General features: G+C 32.5%; 5 protein-coding genes and 1 non-coding gene across 7 annotated transcripts; 4 read left to right on the top strand and 2 right to left on the bottom strand.

Annotated features, from left to right (window-relative positions):
- Positions 1–1,665: 1,665 nt before the first annotated feature.
- On the top strand, positions 1,666–8,545 carry LOC133812883 (histidine kinase 1). Of its 2 annotated transcripts, none has more exons than XM_062246716.1 (13): positions 1,666–2,115; positions 2,239–2,481; positions 2,570–3,370; positions 3,746–3,993; positions 4,631–4,790; positions 4,979–5,105; positions 5,183–5,272; positions 5,486–5,665; positions 5,748–5,817; positions 5,928–5,970; positions 6,528–6,668; positions 6,762–7,898; positions 8,004–8,545. In XM_062246716.1, exons 1-13 carry the CDS (start codon positions 1,930–1,932, stop codon positions 8,241–8,243), a joined length of 3,666 nt encoding a protein of 1,221 aa, XP_062102700.1. In that variant the 5' UTR covers positions 1,666–1,929; the 3' UTR covers positions 8,244–8,545. The 2 variants fall into 2 exon arrangements, with proteins under 2 accessions (XP_062102700.1, XP_062102699.1); XM_062246715.1 differs by having other exon boundaries at positions 2,567–3,370.
- Positions 8,546–9,990: 1,445 nt separating this feature from the next.
- On the top strand, positions 9,991–12,245 carry LOC133812882 (proteasome subunit alpha type-7). The gene is made up of 3 exons (XM_062246714.1): positions 9,991–10,269; positions 10,878–11,292; positions 11,938–12,245. The coding sequence occupies exons 1-3, from the start codon at positions 10,097–10,099 to the stop codon at positions 12,100–12,102; spliced, it is 753 nt and encodes a 250-aa protein (XP_062102698.1). The 5' UTR covers positions 9,991–10,096; the 3' UTR covers positions 12,103–12,245.
- A 1,157-nt stretch (positions 12,246–13,402) lies between these two features.
- TRNAI-AAU (transfer RNA isoleucine (anticodon AAU)) lies at positions 13,403–13,476 on the bottom strand. Its single transcript has one exon. It is a non-coding gene; the product is annotated as a tRNA-Ile (tRNA).
- A 9-nt stretch (positions 13,477–13,485) lies between these two features.
- Positions 13,486–15,370, top strand: LOC133812881 (uncharacterized). The gene is made up of 3 exons (XM_062246713.1): positions 13,486–13,641; positions 14,498–14,611; positions 14,882–15,370. Exons 1-3 carry the CDS (start codon positions 13,624–13,626, stop codon positions 15,020–15,022), a joined length of 273 nt encoding a protein of 90 aa, XP_062102697.1. The 5' UTR covers positions 13,486–13,623; the 3' UTR covers positions 15,023–15,370.
- Positions 15,371–19,379: 4,009 nt separating this feature from the next.
- Positions 19,380–21,702, top strand: LOC133812868 (protein POLLENLESS 3-LIKE 2). The gene is made up of 4 exons (XM_062246695.1): positions 19,380–19,681; positions 19,783–19,995; positions 20,107–20,262; positions 20,365–21,702. The coding sequence occupies exons 1-4, from the start codon at positions 19,514–19,516 to the stop codon at positions 21,322–21,324; spliced, it is 1,497 nt and encodes a 498-aa protein (XP_062102679.1). The 5' UTR covers positions 19,380–19,513; the 3' UTR covers positions 21,325–21,702.
- On the bottom strand, positions 21,622–25,375 carry LOC133812872 (L-ascorbate peroxidase 3-like). The gene is made up of 9 exons (XM_062246700.1): positions 25,067–25,375; positions 24,421–24,545; positions 24,274–24,323; positions 24,100–24,165; positions 23,832–23,880; positions 23,222–23,304; positions 23,064–23,143; positions 22,869–22,971; positions 21,622–21,983 (listed from the first exon to the last, which is right to left on the bottom strand). The coding sequence occupies exons 1-9, from the start codon at positions 25,177–25,179 to the stop codon at positions 21,801–21,803; spliced, it is 852 nt and encodes a 283-aa protein (XP_062102684.1). The 5' UTR covers positions 25,180–25,375; the 3' UTR covers positions 21,622–21,800.
- Between the last annotated feature and the right edge of the window lie 113 nt (positions 25,376–25,488).

The following is a 25,488-nucleotide window of genomic DNA, read 5'->3' as shown; positions in this document are numbered from 1 at the left end:
TGCTTTGATTAAACTACACTTGCATTAAAAAAAAATTTTGGTCTTTTTCATCTTTTCCTAATGGCTTTGTATTTTGATTTAAATAAGTGCTTTCTTGTAATACCATTTGTTCTGTAAATTGGTACCAAAAAAAAAAAAAAAAAATTCAACTTAAATTTGAGCAACTATGAAAAGTGGAAAGAAATAGTCCGAACGCTGGACTTGAAAGTGTCATTTTTCACTAAGAAATAGTGTGCTATTTGTAATAATTTGAAATCAAGAATTCAAATTTTAGTTAATTTTGTTTTATTTTAATGGCAGTTTGGTCTCAAACAATTACAAACAAAGTCTTCTAATTTGTAAATTGGTCTTAAATTTGAATAACAATAAACTCGAAAGGATAAAAAATTTCATTGTTGTTCTCTTGTAACAGACTAAGTCTGAACTATTAACATGAGAGTATTATTTTTCAGTAATTTACAAAATATAGGATCTTAATTATTTATAATTGTTTGAAACTGGGACTTTAAACTAGTATCAAAAGAAAGCAGAGGGACCCAAAATTGTGAAACTCCTAATTATTATTTTTTTATTTGAGTTGGTTTCTCTTTCGGTTTAAGAGTTTTGACTCTAGACACTTAAACTCAAGTTACTACCAATAACAACCATCATTAACACACCGAAAGATTAATACAAAATAAATAAATACTTACTGTTCTTTTTACTGCTCATAGAATAGAACCTCTCTCATGTTATGTCTTTGACTTTTGGTCCCATCGAATTGGCCAAAGTCCAAGTCTGTGGACCAATATTTCCAATTGTGAACAGGATAAAAAAAAAGTAGTTGCAACTGGCAGTACATGTAAAAACAAAAAGAGAATAATGAAGAAGCTCAAATGGGTGAAATGATATTTTTTTTCTTCCTTTTTCTTTATGGTGATATGGATTCTCGTACAGTGAAGAATGATTCTTTGTGAGTTGTTGTGAGTGAATAATGTTCAGATTTATATGGCCCAAGTGTTAACACATATCTACTAAATTCACCATATTAATTCGAGGGGAATTGCCGAGGGCCCAGTAGTGTCTAATACCACAAGAATGTGACATACTGTTATTGGTGCAATCCAATATTGAGTCTCACACTTTTTAATGTAATAATTATTATGGGATCGCTGCCACTTCATGTGTTATTGGATACCTTAAGGTGCCAAATAGCAACAGTCGGTCGAATTTGGCAAATAAAAAGTAGACAAAAGTGTGATATTGCTACCACCATAAGGTTGTGACATATACTATTGGTGCAATCCAATATCGGGTCTCACACCTTTTAATTTAATAATTATTATGGGATATCGCTGCCAGCTCATGTGTTATTGGACACTTTAAGATGACAAATAGCAACAGTTGGTCGAATTTGGCAAACAAAAAGTGGACAAAAGTGTGATATTACTACCACCACAAGAAATGTGACATACCGCTATTGGTGCAATCCAATATCGGGTCTCACACCTTTTAATTTAATAATTATTATGAGATATCGCTGCCACCTCATATATTGTTGGATACCTTAAGAGATGACAAATAGCAACCGTCGGTCGAATTTGGCAAATAAAAGAGGAGAAAGAGAATAGTTGAGTGGGAGTGAAAGAGAGTGTTTTTAATATATACTGGTTCTTGTGTCATTTCCCACTTTTTGAAGGCAAAGAGGTACATCTGCCTCCAACTTCTTCTAGTAGTGGCACACCCATCTCTCTCTTTCTCTTACATATCCATACATCAGTACAGCACTACAGCACAAAACACATACATACAAGTGTATGCTAATGCATGCAATTTTATAGTATTCAGCAGCACTATTCATCACTTTCTGAGCAGGAAAAAGTTAAAAGAAGGAAAGAAAAAACCATTATTGTGAAAACTTCTGAATGTTCAGAAACTTGAAACACACTAATGGGTTCTCCTCTGAAAAAGGTGTTTGATACAGTTACTGGTTTTGCTACCCCTTGGAGAAGGAGCACAACTCCTCGTGGGAGAAGAGTTTTCCATAGAGATGTTGAAAGAGAAGAGTTTCAGTATGCTAACACTTACTGTCTCTCTTCATATTATAGCGTCTTTGTTGCTCGCCTAGCCATAATGGTTGGCCTCAATCAAACTCTCTTCTTATCTTCTTCCCTTAATTGTGTTATCTTATGTGTTGTTTCTGTTATTATAGATCACACTTATCTGATATTGATGGTGCTGATTGGTATTGTTATTCAGGTTATGTTAGCCATTTTGATAGGGCTTCTGACCATTTTGACATGGCATTTCACAAGGATCTACACTGCAAAATCCCTCAGCACTTTGGCTTATGGCCTTCGCCATGAACTTCTCCAACGCCCCATTTTGAGGATGTGGAACATTTTGAATTCGACGGCTGAAATCACAACTGCTCAGGTTAAACTCTCAGAGTATGTGATCAAACGTTACAGCAAGCCTACCACTCAAGCTGAACAAGTTGAGGTTGGTTTGCTAAGAAATCACTCTTTTCTATTGTAAGAGTTGAGCTATTTGTTCTTTTAGTTTACTAAATCTTTGTTATCATTAGCAGCTCTACGAATCTATGAGAGATGTGACATGGGCCTTGTTTGCAAGTCGTAAAGCTCTAAATGCAATCACTATCAATTACAGGAATGGTTTTGTTCAGGCTTTTCATAGAGATCATAGAAGTAACAATACATTCTACATTTACTCTGATCTTTCAAACTATTCAATCAATGCTGGAAACACTTACAAAGCTGCTGACATGCTTTCATCACATAAAGAATGGAATGATCAGACTATACATGGTAACTTTTCTGCTATATGGTACCGCGAGCCACTTGATCCGATCACAGGTGATAAGATGGGAAAAGCTAGGCCAATCCCACCAGAGGATTTGATCAATATTGCTGGTCTTTCACAAGTACCTGATGGTGTAGCCACATGGCATGTTGCAGTGAGCAAGTACTCGGGTTCGCCTATGCTTTCAGCAGCATTGCCGGTTATGGATGCTTCCAATAGGAGCATAGTGGCTGTTGTTGGTGTTACTACAGCATTGTATAGTGTGGGCCAGCTCATGAAAGAGCTTGTTGAATTTCACAGTGGACATATTTATCTAACATCTCAAGAAGGTTACTTGCTTGCCACTTCAACTAATACTCCTCTCTTAAGGAATACAACAAAGGGACCTAAACTTATGATGGCTGTGGATTCTGAGGATGAAGTTATAAGAATGGGAGCTGGGTGGTTACAAAGACAGTATGGCAAAGATTTTCCTCCTGGTCATGAAGTTCATATTGAGAATGCTGAGCTTGGTAATCAGCAATATTACATTGACTCCTTTTTTCTAAAACTAAAGAGACTTCCTCTGGTAATTCTTTGAATTTGTTATTATCTGTTTTCTTGTACTTATTGGGACTTTAGTTTCTATCATTTTTTTTTTGAAAAAAGAGACAGAGGTCAAAAAGGCTGACCTCCTCCCAATAAGATTGAGAGCCCTCACTTATGGCGGAGGAATACCGTGGTTACAACTAGAACAAACACAATAGACCCCAAACCCAAAAATTAAAACCAGAAATTGCTCCAATCTCTAATAAGGTCAGAAAAGGCAACCCCCCAAAACATTTGTTTCGATATACCCAAGTAGCCACCCAAAATTTTATCTTATCCCATATAGACTCAGAGGTATAGAAACTTTAGTTTCTATCATTTCATTTGTAACTTGGTTTGTTTCTAACTATTTCAGGTGGGTGTTATAATTATTCCAAGAAAGTACATAATGGGGAAGGTGGATGAGAGAGCTTTGAAAACATTGGTCATACTGATATCTGCATCATTGTGTATTTTAGTGATTGGATGCATTTGTATTTTTATACTCACAAATGGAGTATCAAAAGAAATGAAACTTAGAGCTGAACTCATTAGCCATCTTGATGCAAGAAGAAGGGCAGAGGCTTCTAGCAACTACAAAAGCCAATTCCTAGCAAATATGAGGTTGGCTTTTCTTTTTTAATTTAATTTGGAAAAAAAACTGTCTCTCTTAGGATCCCTTATCAACTAAGTATGAGATTGGTTGGTGTATTGTTAGCATCCTACATCGACATTGGTCGGTGGTTTATAACTACTTGGACACCCTCCTCTTATAGGCTAGTCTTTTGAGAGTGAGTTGATTCACTATCCAAAAATAAATCAAATCCTATTACTAATGAGGATATGGGCAATAAAGAAAAAGAGCAAGAGAATTACCTCTCTGAACGGTCAGAAAATCCCATGATATTTGCTAACCCGTTGGAAACCAATATAGCAATCTGTTATGTTATATCCAAGGGATTACCATCTTCTAGAATTAATAAAGCTTATATCTAGGAGTGCATTTGGTATATTACCGTTGCCCTTTATTGTATAAATAGACTGTATATACACTTTGTTTAGATAACAAAAAAAGAGTGAATAAAAGTTGTTTTTTAATTCATTGCTTTATCAAATAGTAATTTCTTTAAGTTCTACCTAAGTAGTTATAACAAGTTTGTTATTTGATTGAACTAGAGATGACTCATTAGAAACTTTTAAGTATATTGTGTTTCATAGATGAGAAATAATTGACAATTTTTTTCTATTGGATTGATGACAGTCATGAATTGAGGACACCAATGGCTGCAGTTATTGGATTGCTGGACATTCTAATATGTGATGACTGCCTCACAAACGAACAATATGCTACGGTGACACAGATCAGAAAATGCTCAACAGCTTTGCTTAGGCTCCTTAACAACATATTGGATCTCAGCAAGGTGAGCTATGAATACAAGCTGATATGTTTTCTTTTTTCCATCAAGTATTTTGTAAAGAAAGAAAGCATTGATTAAAATTTCTTTTCTCTTGAAACAAAAATTGGTCTAAGAAGCATGAAATATGCAGAGTTTTGTAACAGCTATCTCTTAAATCTCATAGCTTTTTTGAAATATTTTATTCTCTATAGGTTGAATCTGGGAAACTGGTGTTGGAAGAAGCTGAGTTTGACTTGGGACGAGAGCTCGAAGGGCTTGTTGATATGTTCTCAGTTCAATGCATAAACCACAATGTGGAGACTGTGTTAGACCTCTCTGGTATGACTTATTTTCTTTGTGATTCTTGGTTCCATCAATTTATCCAAATTTTTGCTAACCAATATATGTTTTTTTAGATGACATGCCAAGATTAGTTCAAGGGGACTCTGCAAGAGTTGTTCAAATATTTGCAAATCTAATCAGCAATTCTATCAAGTTCACTACATGTAAGTACAACTTTTATACTATTGAGCTTTTGGATACAGTACTTGCTATAAAGGGTCTTGAAAATACATTTAAAATAATTTGATGAACAAGAAAAGTTAAACTAATCAGAACAAGGCACTCATCAAGTACCAAAATAAGTAATTTTAGAGCAATACTTTCCAAAATTTCATTGTCTCAAAACTCATTTTCTTTTTTTAAAAAAATATTTACAGCGGGACATGTCATACTTAGAGGGTGGTGTCAGAACTTCAATACATTTAGTCCTCAAGAACATAAGAAACAGAGATGTGCACATAAGATGAAGCTGAGGCATCAAGGTAATCATGCAAGGGAGACACATAAGAAAGACAACAAAAAGATTCTTTGGTTTGAGGTCGATGATACTGGCTGCGGTATGAACCTTCAAACTATCTTGCACATGAAAGGACTGTGTTTTGTTCAAGTTTTCTGAATTATGTCATTGGAATTTTTTAGGGATTGATACAAGTAAATGGGAGTCTGTTTTTGAAAGCTTTGAGCAAGCAGATCCCTCAACAACTAGAACGTATGTATTCTAAACTGTTTTCATTACACAGTTCGGCATTGATTACTATTGTTATTGTATCTAACTCTATATCTTCTTTTAACTTAAACTGAATCTCTTCTCTTTTTCAGGCATGGTGGTACTGGTCTTGGACTCTGCATTGTAAGGACTTTGGTGAGTTTTAGATTCATTGCGGATTAAATTAAGAATAGACAGGAGAATGAAAATTTAGATAGTAGGTTGAAAGTTTAGAGAGTAGGAGAATAGAAAGTTACATAGTATAGAATGGAGGGTGTGATAAGACTCATGGGGTTCAATCTCAAAATCAATTGATAATGAGTGGAGTAACTCATAGTCTTATAAGTGAGTTGATATCTTCACACATATTCGATGTAGGACACTTGTATATTCCCCTCAAAATGGTGACTATTTTCGAGTACCAATCTTGAACTGGATCTAGCAGCTCTTTTTGGCTCGCTATTGTTTTAGAGCAAATGGTTGTTTTAGCTACTGGACTCTAATACAATGGAAAAATGGACTAAGGAATGAAAGTTAACATAGTATAAAAGGTTGCATAGTAGGAGAATAAAAGATTACATAGCATAGAATAGAGGGTATGACTATGATTTTCATTTCAAAATCAATTGACAATGAGTGGAGCAAGTCATAGCCTTGTAAGCGGGTTGATATTAAATACTCAACTTCTGCAATATTAACACTATTATTGACAGGTCAATAAGATGGGTGGAGAAATTAAGGTTGTAAAGAAAAATAGTCCTGGAACTCTAATGCAGCTCTACTTAGTTCTCAACACACCTGCAGATAGCACAGAACAACATTGTCAAATCGATTTCGCGAAGCATGGCTTGGTGGTCAGTATAATTGCCTTTCTGATAGGCTAATCTTTACTCAGCTTAGATCAAGGACACAAAAACTTGATTGAAAATGTTTTAATTTGAATTCAGGTGTTGCTTGCACTAAATGGCAGCATGGGAAGACTGATCATGTCTCAGTGGTTGCGAAAAAATGGAGTGTTCAACATAGAAGTATCTGATTGGAATGAACTGACACAAATTCTCAGGGAACTTTTCCAAGGCAGTAACTCAATTCGCAGCAAAGGGTTCGAAACACAGTTGTCACTGAATGATAAATTGAGAGCTGACCTGCTTAATGTATACGAAATGAGGAATCCATATTTCCTGATGGTTGTGGACATAGCTGTACTTGACTTGAGCACTGATATATGGAAGGAACAGCTTAACTTTCTTGATAAGTACTCTGGGAAGGCAAAGTTTGCATGGATGTTAAATCATGACACACCGAACCCCATAAAGATGGAGCTTCGCAGAAAAGGTCATGTGTTGATGGTTAACAAACCTCTATACAAGGCAAAAATGGTTCAGATTCTTGAGGCTGTGATAAAGGAGAAAAATCTTGAGCAGCAGAAGAGGAGTAGTTCAAGTGCTTTGAAAACTAACACGAAAGAAGGCGATTTGCACGAATGCCTTGAGATTGATTCAACTCACTTTGAGACTGCTAGTAGTGATGAATCTGAGGATATCTCTGACTTGGGTAACTCTACACTCCAAATGGAAGAAAATCAAAGGGAAAGAATGACTAAACTCCAATCCTCTAAATACCAAGGTGTTAAAAACTGCTTAGTTGAACTGACTCATGTATACCAAGATGAAAACAACATGAGAAAGAAGGATCATCATAATCAAGAACAGATGGCATCCAGGTTACATGAAGTTGGAAACATCAACACAAAACCCGAGTCAAGAAACTCGATATCTGCATCTCAACAGTTCCTCACCGCTCCTCCTAAAGAACAAGGACATTGTTTTGCAGCTAAAGCTATGAATGAAAATAAATCTCTTGAAGGACTACGCATACTCATTGCTGAAGACACACCAGTCCTCCAGAGAGTGGCAACCATAATGCTCGAGAAAATGGGGGCCATGGTGACCGCGGTAGGTGATGGGCTGCAAGCAGTAGAGGCCTTATATTGCTCACTTAATGCAGAACAAAATGCCTGCACAAGTTCAGAAGACGAAAAATCGAATCTCCCTCCATTCGACTTGATTCTGATGGACTGTCAGGTAAGAAAAAAAAACAATCAAACAAACAATCAAACGAACGAGTCAGCTACAAGAAATACTAGTTAGTAACTTGTGTATGTTTTCTTGTTTTTGATGAGTTTTCAGATGCCAAAGATGGATGGTTATGAAGCAACAAAAGCAATAAGGAAATCAGAAGAAGGAACTAGTTTACATATTCCTATTGTGGCTTTAACAGCTCATGCAATGTCATCTGATGAGACCAAGTGCTTGGAGGTGGGCATGGATGCTTATTTAACTAAGCCTATTGACTACAAGCTAATGGTGTCCACCATTCTTTCACTCACTAAAACAAAAAATCAGTCTAACTATTCAAATAAAGTTTGACCCACCAAGCACCAGGAGCTACCAAGAGCAAGACAAAGTTGACTAAGTTGCTTTCTCATCTCATGTAAAAAAAATTATATATATATATATATATATACATAGATGATGTTACTCCCTATAATTACTAAAATGTACATGATATATAACACAATTTTCCTGATATTTTTCCACACAAAGAGGCTGGCATTGTATGCTCCCAAAGAATAAAAAATCATCTTAGATTCCATATATATATATATATATATATATATATATATAAAATATAGTTTATTTGATGAAAATATCACAATTTTGGCTTAATACTTTGGTAGCCTTGTTCAATTTTATAGATATTATTGTGGGGCATCTCTTTTGAATTGCACAATATCTGACATGTAATAAGGTGATCTATATGCAAAATTTGGTTGGTTGAGTTAATATATCCCATAAAATGTTAGAAGTAAACGACGTGTCGTTTAGGTGCATAAGCATCAGAATAACATGCCATTGGTATATCATAAAGTTTAGTTTCTTCCAGTTAAATTAACAAATGATTTTATTGCTTATCCTAGAGTGAGAAATTACTTTTATATTAATAATTTAAGGAAAATATAATAATTTTATAATAAATTAATTTTATTTCCTTCCTACGAACAAAAACAATTAATAAAGAAACATGTTTACTCTTCTTTCTTTCTAAATTCTGTCTCTCCTACATTTTCTTCTTCTTTTATTTTCTATTCTTCATACCAAACATAGATTAAAGGAATAAGACCCATTGCACCTCTAGCTTAACCAAAAAAAAAAGTCTAATTATGTTGCACATTTAGAACAAACCAAGAATAATAATGACCTATTTTTAAAGTTACTTTAACCTAGTTTTGATAATATTTTGCAAAATGACCTATAATATTCCAGATGGTCAAAATTTTAGACATAAATTATTTTGTAAAAAATTATCAAAACTATGTCAAAATACAAAGAAGTCATTTTCAATTCTTCTAAATTATAGTGTTTCTATTACTTTAGCATTTGTGTACAACTTTGGCATTAATAAATCTATATTTAAATTTAAAAAATATATAGGGGTAATCACTATTACAATATCAGCAAAGTTGAAATTACAAACATCAAGTTAGTGTAATCCTTCTAGATATAACATATCATGGAAAAATTTGTGTTGTTTCTAGTTTAAAAAAAATCAATTTAGATTAAATGTTTGATTTATTTTATTAGTCTTAATAAATAAATATATCTCTTCAAAATGAATTAACAAATCCCTTCAATCTTAATATCTTAATAGTGATATAGTCACTCTTTAAAAAAAATAAAATCACAATAAAAGAATCAACATACCTGATTCCAGGGCTGGCTGTAACCATTGGGAAAATTACATTTAAAAAAAATGGAGTCTTTTATTTGGGGCGTAGACACAGGTCTAACTCACATATGCTTAGGGCTGACCCTACATAGTTTAAACCTAACTAATTAATTTTGATAAATAAGGAAACCTAATTACATTAATTCAAAAGTTATATTATTTATTTACCAAACAAGAAAATATTTTTGTTGTTCATAAAAATTAGAAGCTCAGAAAATTAATTAAGCATTCCAAATAAATATCTTATCTTAACTATGAAAAACGGTGTCGTTTGACATAAATAAAAAGCTACAGTCGTTTTAAGTCAATAAAACGACGTGTCGTTTTGTATAGAGTTGGCTTGGCTTGTGGCCCAATTAAGGTTTCATAAAAAAGCTCAAAAAAGGAGTCAGAGAGCAGAGAGAGCTGAGCTTTTTGGAGACGGAAAACTCAGAGCACCGATCTGATCGAACTTCCAAAGAGAGAAAACGAAGACGAAGCTCAAACCACAACCATGGCCAGGTACGACAGGGCTATAACCGTCTTTTCACCTGACGGTCATCTCTTCCAGGTCGAGTACGCGCTCGAGGCCGTGCGTAAGGGTAACGCCGCCGTCGGCGTTCGTGGCACCGATACCATCGTTCTCGGCGTAGAAAAGAAGTCCACTGCTAAACTTCAGGACTCCAGGTTCTCTTTCTCTTTCCAAACTGAGTTTTATTTTGGTATTTTCTCGTTTTTTTTTTATTTGAGTGGAGTGAGATTTTGAACTTGAACTAGGGTTTTATGTTTAGATGTTTATAAAGTCTGATGAGGCCGAAACGGGTTTGCATTTTATGGGGGTTTGGGTTGATCTAGTTCTTGTGAAATTATGATTTTAGGGGTTTTATTTGGAGTAAGAAAGAAAGGAAATGTAGTGTTTTTTTTTAAATGTACTTTTGCTGGAAATTGAAATTCATTGGGTTTGATTTGATCTCGGAATTGGCCCTTTTATGTGGCCCTGCTTTGCATAATCTTACTGAACTTTGATACTCAATTAAGCCCGCAGGTGTGTGAATTTATGTTTAGTTTTTGGGGATACAGGAAATAGAGAGAGATTTAGCTATATCCCTTACCCCATGAGGCATGAGCCTTGAAATTTGGATTATTTTAGATTGTGTAGTTTTATAAGAAATGGAGATTGAACTAGTTAGAGTCTATGTTAGATAAGAACTGGGAGTTGGCAATGCTCATGTGTTGGAATCATTTTATGTTGATGAACAGAAGATTATCTTCTCTTATTGGTTGTTTTTGTGCAGAACGGTGAGGAAGATTGTGAATTTGGATGATCACATTGCATTGGCCTGTGCTGGGCTCAAAGCCGATGCTCGTGTCTTGATAAACAAGGCGAGAATTGAATGTCAAAGCCACCGACTTACGGTTGAGGATCCAGTAACTGTTGAGTATATAACTCGCTACATTGCTGGCCTTCAGCAGAAGTACACACAAAGTGGTGGTGTTAGACCGTTTGGGCTTTCAACTTTGATTATTGGCTTTGACCCATACACAGGTGCACCGGCACTATATCAGACAGATCCTTCGGGGACTTTTTCAGCCTGGAAAGCCAATGCCACTGGAAGAAACTCTAACTCATTGCGTGAGTTTCTTGAGAAAAACTACAAGGAGACAGCTGGGCAAGAAACCGTCAAGCTCGCCATTCGTGCTTTGCTTGAGGTAAGTAATAGCACGCGATGCATATTTAATCTAGTTTCTTAAAATAAATGAATCATTAGAAATGATGATTATGTAACTCACCTTTAAGTTTTAAAAATTACAAGAACTTCATCTTAAGTTTTAGTTTTAAACTAAATCCACCTCTAAGTTAAAATATGTTCAAAAATTAGAGTAAGCTAATCTCAACACTACGGCTGTCTTGACCTTTCTGTGTCCTCACTGGAAGGTTGTCCCAACCAAAGCTTCCCTTGTCCATTCTGTGGAATTGATTTGGCAATTATGTGGATGATTTTACAATCTATCTTTTAATATTGAAAAAGCTTCTAATCACGAGAAAGAAGGGACATTATATAATTTACATTTATTCTCTTTTAGGTTGTTATAGAGCAAGTCATATGTGCATATCCTAAGACAAAACTTAATTAGTTTTCTTTTTCTTACAGTAGTAATGTCTTGGTCCTCATATGGTTAGTAAATAGGCTTCTAATTTGACACTAATGGCTAATTCATCATGAGGTGTGGTTGGTAGCTCACACATGTTGCTTGAAGATTGTAATCGGCTTTTAAACTGCATTCGAACCCATCGTCTACATACTAAACTCTCAGAAGTAATGAATTTGACATCTGGATTGTGAATAATTTTAGGTTGTTGAAAGTGGCGGAAAGAACATAGAAGTTGCAGTTATGACAAGGGAACAAGGTCTGCGACAACTAGAAGAAGCTGAAATCGACGCCATTGTTGCTGAGATAGAAGCAGAGAAAGCCGCCGCAGAGGCTGCAAAGAAGGGTCCTTCAACTAAGGAAACATGATTTCCCATTTCACCTTGAAATTCACCTTGCTACTATTACTTTTTATTTTATTTTATTTTTATCATCTTTTGAACTCTAAAAATCTGCATTCCCAGTCAGTGTCTTTAAAAAACGATTACTATAATCAGCATTTGATTTGGCTATTTTGGAGGGAGTACTTACTTACTATCTAGTTAAAACTGCTCTTCCATACATGTTGATTCTTACATCTGGATTGGATATGGCTTTGAAATGATTTTTATTTGTGGGATATGAGTCAAAGACAATTTTCACAATCATTTCCTCTCTTAAAATTTCTGAACACCCTTTTTGAACAATCACTGCCTCTTTTTTTCTTTTATCTTTTTCCTCACTAAAATAAAAAATAAAAATCAATCTAATTCAAAGATCTCCTTATTGTTGATTTGTCAATGAAAATTACTTAAAAAGTCACTTGCCAAATCCCTAACATCATCTCCAAATTTGATACAAAAAAAATGTGTCATTATATTTGGTTAAATATTTGCAATTGTATTTTAAAGCACAAAAAACAAATTAATTTTAAAAAAAATCATCAATTCATTTAATATTTATTAATAATATACAAAAATTAATATCTTATTCATTTTATATTGTAAAAAAATAATAAAAAATTAACATAGTTAGTCGCTAATTGTTAATTAATAAATAAGTCATTTGGAAAAATAACTTATTTTTTAAAGTTATTTGCACTCTAGCCAAATGGTCTATCATAATTTAGACAACTAGTCGAAAATTTAGACAGTTGATTGAAAATTTCAAACAGTTCGTCGAAAATTTCAAACAACTAGTCAAATTTTAGATGTATGTCATTATATTTGGTTAAATATTTGCAATTGTATTTTAAAGCACAAAAACAAATTAATTTTAAAAAAATCATCAATTCATTTAATATTTATTAATAATATACAAAAATTAATATCTTATTTATTTTATATTGTAAAAAAATAATAAAAAAGTAACATAGTTAGTCTCTAATTGTTAATTAATAAATAAGTCATTTGGAAAAATAACTTATTTTTTAGAGTTATTTTGCACTCTCCAAATGGTCTCTCATAATTTAGATAACTTGTCGAAAATTTAGACGTGATTGAAAAATTCAAACAGTTCCTCAAAAATTTCAAACAACTAGTCAAATTTTAGATGTATATCATTTTATAAAGAATTTTAGACCAATGTCATTTGGAAAAAAAATTCAAAATCTCTTAAAAGAAAAATCATTTTCACCCATTTTTCTTAATATAAATTAGTCTGTGTTAAGATAAAAATGTACATATAAAAATGGCCCATGCAGGTCTCGAACCTGCGACCTTCGCGTTATTAGCACGACGCTCTAACCAGCTGAGCTAATAGGCCTTGATGTTAATCTAACCAAAGTTTTTATATTTTCATACAAATAAAAGCAGTTCTTGACAAGTTCAAATTTCTGGTCTGTTTTCATTCCCTGTGGTTGGCTGACTCATTCATCGAGAGAGAATTAAGAACCCGAACGAAGTTTCTGCCATGAAAGAAGATTACGAGGTTCGATTCTGAGTACCTTAATCTAAATTACTCTTTTTCTGTATTCTGCAATAATTAGTCCATACCCGATTGGCATAATTTTAATTGTAGTTCTTCAAATTTCATAACTTTCAGGAATCCCTCAAAATCATGGACCCTTTTGGGTTTTTATAAAATGTTCTAAAATTTCCAGCTGCTTTTGTGGTTTTATTCATATTCTCTGTGATTTGTTTAAGGGAATTGTTACATGGATTTATTTATGTATTGGTATCACTGCTGACTGATGTTAAATTCTGAGAAGGGTTTTTTTTTTCATCCCTAGCTGCAGATTAAGTAATACTTTTATTTTCTTCTTTCTGATGTTTTGGATAGAAGATTTGGAAGAAGTTCATTCACTACTTTTATGCAATTTCATTGTTCCTCTTACCTCATTTTGTATGGTGTTAGTTTAGAATTTCTTTTGAGGCTTGTTTGTACAGAGTGTTCAAAGAAAGTTCATTCTTAAATGATTACTACTTTTGAATTTTGATTTCTGATCATGGAAAATCACAATCAATTGCCTATTAGTGAAACTTGAAAATCCAATGTCACACTGCTATGAATTAGTTTCTCCATGAAGCACATGGTCCAATGGGGGCTGGTTGAACATTCAACTGCTTGTTTCAATGGAGTAATAACATCCCATTTCTCAATTGTGTAACCATAAAATTTTGGTACCTTTTAAGATATGGTTGTGGCTTCAGAAAGAAAGAAGTTTAATTTTTTCATGTCTTCTTCATAACATTTTTTTATAATTTCAAGTGGCTACTGGTGCTGATAATTGTTGAGTTAGATGCTTATATCTTTCAGTCTTGGACTTTTTTCTTTGCCATGGCAGATTGAAGAGAAAAAGCAAGCTGCAGCTGATGTATTGTTCCAAAATTCCAAGTTTGTGATGGCATGCATTGGAAATCAAGTTAAGCCTAGTGAGTTGAGGTTGCATTTGATGAAGGTAAACTTCTAGTTTTTTGCTGTATCAAGTGTAGTGTAATGAACATCTCTAATTGACCAACTTATGGCTAAGAGTTAAACATATTCAGAAGAGGAAAACAATATGAAAGAAAGAAAAAAAAAAACTAAATCTCAAAAACATGTTTAAAGACCATATGAAAAAACATTTATTTTTCTTACTTTCTTCATTACATATGATACTCTTTATTGTTTTTCAAAAATGAAAAATATGCTGATATATATGCATGTAATCTTTTCTATACTTGAACAGGAGATTTCAGGAATGCCCACTTCTCTGAAAAAAGAGTCATCACACCCACCTACAGCTTCAGCCTCTCCCGAAGCAATGGGTGAGTCATCAAGCTCTGGTACAATTAGACTCGAAAAAGCCGATAGTTTTCGGATCCTTTAGTTTGAAACAACTACCTCCTGTCTGTGTTTATGTCCAATATAACAATGAGTCAATAAAAACGGATAGGTTTTGGACCTCTAGTTTGAAGCACTTACTTGTTCATGTCCCAATATAATATTTAGTTTTAATCTTTTAATAACTTGATTTTTTAACATGTAGAAATCAAACTAGTTCTTCTTGTATATCATCTATATACTTTTTTTTTTTAAAAACAAAAAGTATGTACAGTGTAACTTTATAAGTTACACTGCATACTTATTAACTTATTTTAGTTATTTTTCAGTTTTGTCAGACAGAATTTTAACTTGAGATATGAATTGTTTGTGGAGCACTTGTGCTAAGATTGATGACATCTTTCCAAATTGAATACATTATTAATAGTGTATGATATGAGGATTCTATGGAATAACACCAAAGTGGGAAAATTTTGAGTAGTTCTTATTATTGTTATTATTAGTAGGGTAGCTTGGCAAAATGACCTATTTTTTAAATTCATTTTGCACTCTAGTCTAGTTTTAATAATTATTTGCAAAATGACATCTCGTAATTTAGACAGCTAGTCGAAAATGTAGACAGGTGATCGAAAAATTCAAATGGCCGGTCGAAAATTTTAGACAATTGGTCGAATTTTAGAGAGATTATTTTGCAAAAAATTATCAAAAGTAGGTCAGAGTGCAAAATCACTTAAAAATAGAGATCATTTTCATCAACTTCTCTTATTATTATAACTATTGATAATGTAAAGGTTCTCTTGGCAAAATGACTTATTTTTTAAAGTTATTTTGTACTCTAGCCTAGTTTAATAATTTTTTTGCAAAAATGACATTTCATAATTTAGACAACTAATTGAAAATTTGTAAAATTTAAACAGCCGATCGAAACTTTTAGACAGCTGATTGAATTTTAGACAGAGGTCAGTAGGTTAGAGTGCAAAATCACTTAAAAAAAAAAAGTCATTTTCACCCATTTGTCTAATAAAAAGAAATAACCAATCATTTTAAGTAATAATTAAAATGATTATAATTATTATAACTATTGATAATGTAAAGGGTCCTCTGGAAATGACTTGGTTAATCATTATAGATCTTCTGTGTAAGATTTGTATCTACTCTTTAGGCATATCTAACCTTATTTGAACAATTTTTCGTTAAAGCAATGGATGAAGTTTTTATTTTCATCAACAAAAATAACAATTAATTAAGAAAGATGATAACATTTGTTCCTGTTTTGATTAAATTATGCAATTCACCTTGAAGTTTAAAAAATTACAAAAACTTCTTAAAGTTAGTCTTTAGTACTACTTTTGGTAGTGAAGAAAAGAGAAAATAAAGTAAAGTAAAAAAGTGGAAAGAAAAGAAAAAAAAACTATTTTGGATCCAACAATTTTTTTTTCCCAATACCAAACATAAGCTTCCGGGAAGAAAAAAGGGGGAGAAGTTTTACAAAACCAATGAGTGTGAAATTACTAATTAATTTTAGCACAAAAAATCACACAATTTTTTTGGATTTCTAGTTGAAAAATGCCTCTTGTGTAAAAAAATTACAAAAATACTAATTTTTTAGTTTAACTTTCGTATTGCACCCGGTTGACGCGGTTTTTCGCCATCAGTGAATTAAGAAAATAACAAGGTTGAATTAGTGCTTGATGATAAAACAAAGTAAGAAAATAACTCTCAAGAACACTGGTCTTTTACGTGGTTTAGTGGATAAAATCCACCTAGTCCACGAGTGATAGAGTTTCGGTATTACAGAATAATTGTCCCTTTTCCTGTCCGATATTTTAAGTATTTATAGAGAAATTTCTTGGACAGGTTTGAGTAACCGCGTGAGTCAATCACCAATTTACACATTTATTACATTTAATATGAAATATTCTCATTTATACTAGGATATGATCTGATCATGAAATAAATAGTCTCCTAATATCTGGGGCATTAAATATCATAAGCTGGCCATAAACGACCATGTAAAGTATCCGGGTCTTCGGGGATCTGCGGACACGCCATATCTCCAAGTTGCCACGAGCTGGATACAACGTCGAGCTCGTACTGTGGAAGTCATGCCTTATAAATATTATAAGCTTGCTCTTATCAATTTATGCATCCCTAGCTCGGATAACCATCATGAAAACCGTGTTGTCTATGTGGAGAATACATGGACTCCTTGGCTATTTTCTTCCATGCATTTATTTGTCAGCTGTACACGATCTGAGTGAAAGACTCATGCTAAAATTAGGATACACACACCCTTTCTTGATTCTTATTATAACTCCTTCTAACTGTTCTAAGTAAAATTTCTCTCTCCAGTTTATTAATTTTTAATTTTCTTTATCACTAGAGGAGTGTAATTTTGTAAGTTTATATTAAAAAAAAGTAGAAACTTAAATTAAACTAGTTATATAAATAAATATGACTAATTTAATTTTAAATTAGGTATTTATCAAGTTCTTATATTAGTAATTTACGAATAATATAATAATGTTATAATAAACTAATTTTCTTTCGTTCTTACAATAAATACATTATTATTATATCTGTGCCTCTAATTTCATATTTCTACTTATTTTTTTCAAACTTATTTTTTTTGGGACTTTTTCATATATATATATGGGCTTCTTGGCAAAATGGCCTATTTTTTAAAGTCATTTTGCACTCTAGCCTAGTTTTAATAATTCTTTGTAAAATGACCTCTCATAATTTAGACAAGTAGTCGAAAATTTAGACAGGTGGTCGAAAAATTTAGACAGGCGGTCGAAAATTTTGACAGCTGGTCGAAAAATTTAGACAACTGGTCGAAAAATTTTGACAACTGGTCGAATTTTAGACAGAGGCTATTTTGCAAAAAATTATCAAATATAGACCAGAGTGCAAAATCACTTAAAAGAAGAGGCTATTTTCACCAATTTCTCTATATATATATAATATAAAATAATTACAAAAATCACATATAACTTTTTATTTACAAAGATGTCTTCCTACGTCATAAAAAAATATCAGATTTTAAAAATAATATACTTGAAAAGAAAAAGTTCACACAATCTTGAAATTCCATTTTCTCGATTTTCCAAAGTAACATTTTGGTTACTTATGATGCTGATAAGATACCGATTGGTTACTTTTTTTACAAAAAGCTTCATTTATAGACCATATTATTTCATATACATTTTGGTTATCTCAAAAACTTATTTGTATAAAAATTGTTATCTAAATATACCAAATAATCATTTTTAGGTTATATTATAGTTTTTTATTATTTAAGATACTTTTAGGTTACTTTAAAGCTTATATTAGAAAATAATGAGTAACAATAAAGTATAACAAGTTATCGTATAATCTATTAGCAAAATTTACTTTTAGTATACTACATATTGACTTTTAAATAAAAAGTTTCAATACACTTTTAATAATATAAAAGAAATTGATGAAAATGACATTATTTTTTAAGTGATTTTATACTCTGGCCTACTTTTGATAATTTTTTGCAAAATAGACTCTGTCTAAAATTCGACCAGTTGTCTAAATTTTTCGACCAGTTGTCTTAAATTTTCGACTGACTGTTTGAATTTTTCGACCATCTGTCTAAATTTTCGACTAGCTATCTAAATTATGAGAGACAATTTTGCAATGTATTAAAACTAAGCTAGAGTGCAAAATGACTTTAAAAAATAAGTCATTTTGCCAAAGCACCCATAATATAATCTAAAAAATAAAGTTTTTTATGAAAATGTAATAAACCAGTATCTTAAGCAACCAAAATGTTACTTTTGAAAAAAAAAAAAAAATTGGGATTTCATAAATTTTTCATTGCATGTATATTATTTTATAAATCCAATATTTTTTTTATATTATGGCACAATATTTATGTAAATAAAATATCATTGGTGATTTTTCGAATTAAAATGCAAAACACCACATGAGATGTAAATTTTCCATTTGCCTTCTTTTCTATAAATCCAAAATTAAAAAACAACCAAACAACAAAATTCCCTTTATTTTCATTCAATAAAATTATATTCGTCTAATGTATAAATTTGAGACAAGATTTTTTTGGTAATAATCTTATTTATTTGTCTATTACTTAATTATTTTCCCTAATTATACTTGTGATGAATCTATTAGTACATTAAAAAAATCTGATGGAAAGATTCTGTAATAATACAAACTTGGGCCATAGTGAAATTACACAAAAGTTTGTGCCATAGTGCAATTATGGAGAACAATAGTGTTTGTTTCCCCTAGTGCTTAACTAAAAAAAAAAACTCACAACGGCTAGTTCCTAAAACGGTAACCCCAACGGTCGAAAAATTTAAACTTCCTTTTAATCTCTCGTATTATACTACTCTTTTCTTCATCTTCTTCCTCCGTCTTCCTCATCACACTCTCCTCCCATATCTTCTTCTTCATCTTCTTCTACTTTCATTTTCGTATTGGAAGAAGGTCTTCTCATATCTCTGCAAATAATTTATCAAAAAAAAAAAAGAAGCAGAAGAAGATGTTGCAGGATATGTGGAATGCTCCTCCTGGTTTCAGACCGACCAAGTCGGCTCCTTCGTCCCCAGCCAAGCCTCTTGGAGTTTCCAGAACTCGGTCCGAGTCGTTTCATGTGACTCACAAGGTACCAGTTGGAGATTCTCCTTATGTCAGAGCCAAAAATGTTCAAGTAAGTTTATATGGGGTTGTGTGTTTTTGGAAGAAGACTGCTTTTTCTTGCTTTGATTTATGTTCTGACATTTGGGTTTTGGTCCTTTTGTTTGGTTTCAGTTGGTGGATAAGGATCCAGAGAAAGCTATTCCGCTGTTCTGGGCAGCCATTAATTCTGGAGATAGAGTGGATAGTGCTCTTAAAGACATGGCTATAGTGATGAAGCAACAGAATCGGGCTGAAGAAGCCATTGAAGCTATTAAGTCGTTAAGACATAGGTGTTCAGATCAAGCTCAAGAGTCTCTTGATAACATTCTTTTGGATCTTTATAAGGTTCATTACAAAGCTCTTAGATCTCTTTACTGCATACTAATTCATATTCTAAAAACTGGGTTTATCTTCAATTGTCTTCCTTTTTTTAAATTTATCATTCTTTTCTGGCAGAGATGTGGTAGATTGGATGACCAAATAGCACTGTTGAGACATAAGTTGTACTTGATTCAGCAAGGTCTAGCATTCAATGGAAAACGAACTAAGACAGCTCGATCTCAAGGAAAGAAATTTCAGGTCTCTGTGGAGCAAGAGGCTACTAGATTACTTGTAAGAAAGAATTGTCATTCTCATTAGTTTGAGTTCCAAGATGTTATGTGAATCAATGTGTAATAATGCTGATTTTTGTGTTCTGTGTTTTGTTTCTTTCAGGGGAATCTAGGGTGGGCATTGATGCAGCAAAACAACTACATTGAAGCTGAAGATGCCTATCGCAGAGCACTGGCAATTTCACCAGACAACAACAAAATGTGCAACCTTGGTATCTGCTTGATGAAACAAGGCCGAATAACCGAGGCCAAAGAGAATCTCCGCCGTGTTAAACCTGCCATTGCAGATGGTCCAAGAGGCACTGATTCCCATCTCAAAGCCTATGAGAGGGCACAGCAGATGCTCAAAGATCTTGAGTCTGAGATGTTGAACAAGGGAGGTGACAGAGTCGAACAAAGCCGCCTTTTCGATGCTTTCCTCGGCTCATCATCAATCTGGCAGCCTCAGCCTTGCAAAGATCATGTCACTTTTCCACCAACAGATTCAATCAAGACCCTCTCACAAGACGATTTCGCTGATGAGAATGCCAATTCTAACATATTAGTAGCTCAGGAACTGAGTCTTCCACAGCCAAAAATAACAAAGCAGCAGCATCAGCAACAGCAGCAGCTTACTCCTAGTATTTTGAACTCACTGAATATTGCTGCACAGCCATTTTACTCGGCTAAATTCACAAGAGATCCACTACAACCTCCAATTTCAACTCAATTTCCTGAGACCCTCAAGAGAACAAGGTCAGGAAATGCAGCTAGTTCAATGGGAGTAACAAAAGCAAGTAGTGAGAACACAAAGCCAGTTGCTGCAGCGGTTTCATCCGGATTGGTAGACATCCCAGAGAATAACAAGACTAGACGACTGTCTAACACTAGTGAAGAAGAACCAGCAGCTCAGAAGAAGACTGAAATGTTGTCCTTGCCTGATAACAAGGACTTTGAAGAGGCAATTCTTGCAGCTGTTTTAGGAGGCCCATCAAGTGAAAATGGGAAAGTGATTGAAAGGAAGATTGAAAAGAGACTTAAGGTCTTTCAAGACATCACACTCTCACTCAGTCCAAGGGCCTAAAAATCCCGACTCTGAGAGAGAAATAGAGAGAGAAAGAGAGAGAGAGAGATCATTCCTCTATTCTTTTTACTTATTATTATTATTATTTTTAACTAATTTAATTTCTGAAGCTAAAATAGTTTTTAGGCAGGGAGATATACTTGTTCTCCTTTGATTTCGAGGATCCTGTAGAGGATGAATTTGTTGTTGTAGAGATCATCAGTGTTCTACTTTGTATGACTGTGTAACAAGTACTAGAGAGTAGAGTACTTTGAGAGAGAGAGAGATTAGTATTATAATTCCACTAAGGGAGGAAGCTTCTTTAATCTCTATTTTATTCATGTTTGCCTCTTTAATCAGGCTGATTATTAATAAAAAAATAACAATAATCTGATGTCTCATTATTTTTCTCTGCACAAAGGCTGTCCTTTATTATTGACTTTTTTTTACATTTATTTATTATATTATTTACATGTTCAAGCACAGATTAATATAATTCAAATTTGAGGTATGATATGGTACTGTCCTTTATGGAGTAGAGTGGCAAGTAAGGCAACACCAATTGAAACAACAACTGCTACTCCAATTGCTTTTGCTTTCATTCCACCACTTTGCTTGAAGCCTAGCTCTGATAGCTTCTTATGTGATGCAGCATAGTCTTCAAAGAATGAATCCTCATTCTGCCACAAATTTATTCCTTTTAGTGAACTCAGTAAAAGGAGATTAGAATTCTTATGAAAAAGAAGATTATTAAGGGCCCATTTAGAAAAGAGACCTTAGATCTTAGAAAATTTTATGAAAAAGAAAATTATTAAGAGCCCATTTAGGAAAAACAGGGAAAAAGCTTAGTCAAACAAGACCTTAGTTTTTAGAAAATTTTATGAAAAAGAAGATATTAAGGGCCCATTTAGGAAAAGCAAAGAAAAAACTTAGTCAAACGAGACCTTAGATCTTAGAAAATTTTATGAAAATGAAGATTATTAAGAGCCCATTTAGGAAAAACAGAGAAAAAGCTTAGTCAAACGAGACTTTAGTTCTTAGAAAATTTTATGAAAATGAAGATTATTAAGAGCCCGTTTAGGAAAAACACAGAAAAAGCTTAGTCAAACGAGACTTTAGTTCTTAGAAAATTTTATGAAAATGAAGATTATTAAGAGCCCGTTTAGGAAAAACACAGAAAAAGCTTAGTCAAACGAGACCTTAGTTCTTAGAAAATTTTATGAAAATGAAGATTATTAAGAGCCCACTTAGGAAAAACAGAGAAAAAACTTAGCTAAACGAGACCTTAGTTCTTAGAAAATTTTATGAAAATGAAGATTATTAAGAGCCCACTTAGGAAAAACAAAGAAAAAACTTAGCTAAACGAGACCTTAGTTCTTAGAAAATTTTATGAAAAAGAAGATTATTAAGGGCCTATTTAGGAAAAGTAGAGAAAAAACTTAGCCAAACAAGACCTTAGTTCTTAGAAAATTTTATGAAAAATAAGATTATTAAGGGCCTATTTAGGAAAAACAGAGAAAAAGCTTAGCCAAACGAGATCTTAAATCTTAGAAAATTTCAATCACCTTTGCATAATGTTCGACATAACGGCGAAACTCGAGATCCTCAACTAAAGCCTTATCAGTAGGAAGTTTCAAGAGTCCTCGGGAATTCCCATTCAAAAGTTCTCTGTACCCCAAATCAAAGAAACATTATTATTATTATTCAAATCACAAGAGTACTACTATGGTAAGTAGTTAAAGCTTTTTATGTTATCTTACATGAAATATGAGTTATCAAACTTCAAAGGGTCTTTTGTCCATGCTCCATCAAAACCTGATCTTTCTTGATGTGCCCTTCCCTACATTACAAAAGGAGATAATAAACTTAATGGTTAAAAAAAAGTTTTGGTGGTTCACCACAGAAATTTTATACATACCAATGTATGGCCACCAGAAAGTGCTACAATGTCCTTGTCAGTTAAACACATGCGGTAAAATACATCTCTTAAATGTGATACACCTGCAATTACATGTTATCAAAATAATAACAAATATTATTATGGGAAATTGGCGGTATAAATACTTATTTCACTTATTTTTTTGACAGTATAAATATATTTAATATTTATTTTTTGTTGCAACCGTTACTTTTTTCGTTAACAGAAAAATACCAAACTTTTTAATTAGTGATACTGGCGACATTAATACATAAGTTTATGTAATTGTTGCACTTAAATACATAAATTTTAATATTTGTAACATAAATGATAAATATTTTCTTTTTTAAAACTAATTTTTTTTAAGTATTTAAGTACAACAGTGACGTAAACTTATGTATTTATGCCATCAATATCTATATTTAAAAAGTTTAATATTTGTTACTTAACGAGAAAAAGTAACTCTTGTAACAAAAAATAAATATTATGTATTTATGCTATCAAAAATATAAGTACTATTAAATCTCTTCTTGTTTATTTACTTTATAATTTTACTAATGTTCCCAAGTTTTAATGAGAATTTGACAACAACTAAAGTCTAAAACACTACCTTGAGTGGCATTTGGAAGGCGCCCTTCTTCAACAGGTTTATCTGAATCCTGAGTTAGAAACAATCAAAAGTTGGTATAAGTAATATTTTTGGATCTTAACCCTAATACCTTTTGTCACCTATCAATAATGATTATTAACATTTGGATCATAATATTCATCATTTTTCAATGTAAAATGCATATATTTGCTTGTAGTGATGACAAAATTGAGCTCAAATAATCAGTTTTTTTTCTTTTTCTTATATCTATGTTTATATATATATATACCTTTCTACCATAAACAAAGTCGATAGCTGGACCTCCAGTTATCTCAACAGCAACAACACCAGCAAGCTGAGAAGCATACCAAAAGTTTATATATATAATTGAAATCATATAATAGTTATTCAAATATGTGACATAAATTGTCATGATATGTGTATAAAAAAGTATAATATTCACCTGGTAAAGATCTGCATATGTGATTATTGGATGTTTGGTCTTCACTTGCTCTGCAAATAAACAAACCAAAAAAATAATAATAATAATTACTTTCTTGCTATATAACAAATTAACTTTAAACTGTATAAATTAGTACTGTAAACTCACCACAAAGATCAACTGCAAATTTCAAACCATTGTTTGCTTTGTGTTTTAACTCTTCTGGTAGCCTGATAGAGCCATTAGGACCTCCAGTCTTTGATTTAGCATCGTATGTTCCAGCATCATGCCACCTGTAAAAGAGGTTTATATGTATATATATTTTGACTTTAAAAATAACAAAAGAGAAAATTACATACACCCTAACTCTACTTTTTGATTTTTACATATTTTATAATAATAATAATAATAATAATAATAATAATAATAAGGTAAATACTCATTTAATATATTGTGTTTTATTGAAATTTCAAACTTGATAACTTATGTTGTCAATAGAATTTTATTAATATGACATGCCTTAAAATTTAATAAATTAATTACATATGATTGAGAACAATTTGATCATAATAATAAAATTTTACTAATTAAATTTGAGTCTACGGTACTAAGTATGTACGATTTTAAATTATAGTATAACATATCAGAATTATTGAAAACACGTGCTACTAAATATGTATTTTAATAAAACATAAGGAAAGACACACGAGTATATACAAAAAAAAAAATAGTGATTATAATAACACTATATATATTTGTATAGTGATAGAGATTTTGTATATAAAAATTTCAGAAAAGAAAGAAGATTATTTACGCCAAACGAAGCATGATAGGAGCACAATTATTGCTTGAGATAAGAGCGCGAAGGTCTCGCCGAGCTTTCTCAATTTCCTTGGCATATTCTCTGTTGTTACTTGATGAAGCCATGAGAGCTTTCCCAAATTATGTCAAGTACACTTTTCATGAACACAATTAAGATTAGATATATATATATATATATATGTGTGTGTGTGTATTTGAAGAGAAGAATGTTTTTCAATGGAACATATTAAGAAAGGAATTAATTATTTGCTCTTCGAGGAAGAAAGGAAGAACAAAGTAAAAAAAAAGCTTCGTTTGCTTATTCGTTTTCTTCCTTTCTTACCTTCTCTAACGTGTCTTTGATATATTGTGTGCAAATAAAATATTACCCATATTACTATTGGAACAAATAAGATCACACCTGATATAATCCGA

The sequence above is a fragment of the Humulus lupulus genome, chromosome 1, assembly GCF_963169125.1.
Source record: "Humulus lupulus chromosome 1, drHumLupu1.1, whole genome shotgun sequence".
In the NCBI taxonomy this organism is placed as follows: domain Eukaryota; kingdom Viridiplantae; phylum Streptophyta; class Magnoliopsida; order Rosales; family Cannabaceae; genus Humulus; species Humulus lupulus.
Note: the sequence above shows the minus strand (reverse complement) of the source record. Positions and strands in the feature narration are given on the sequence as shown.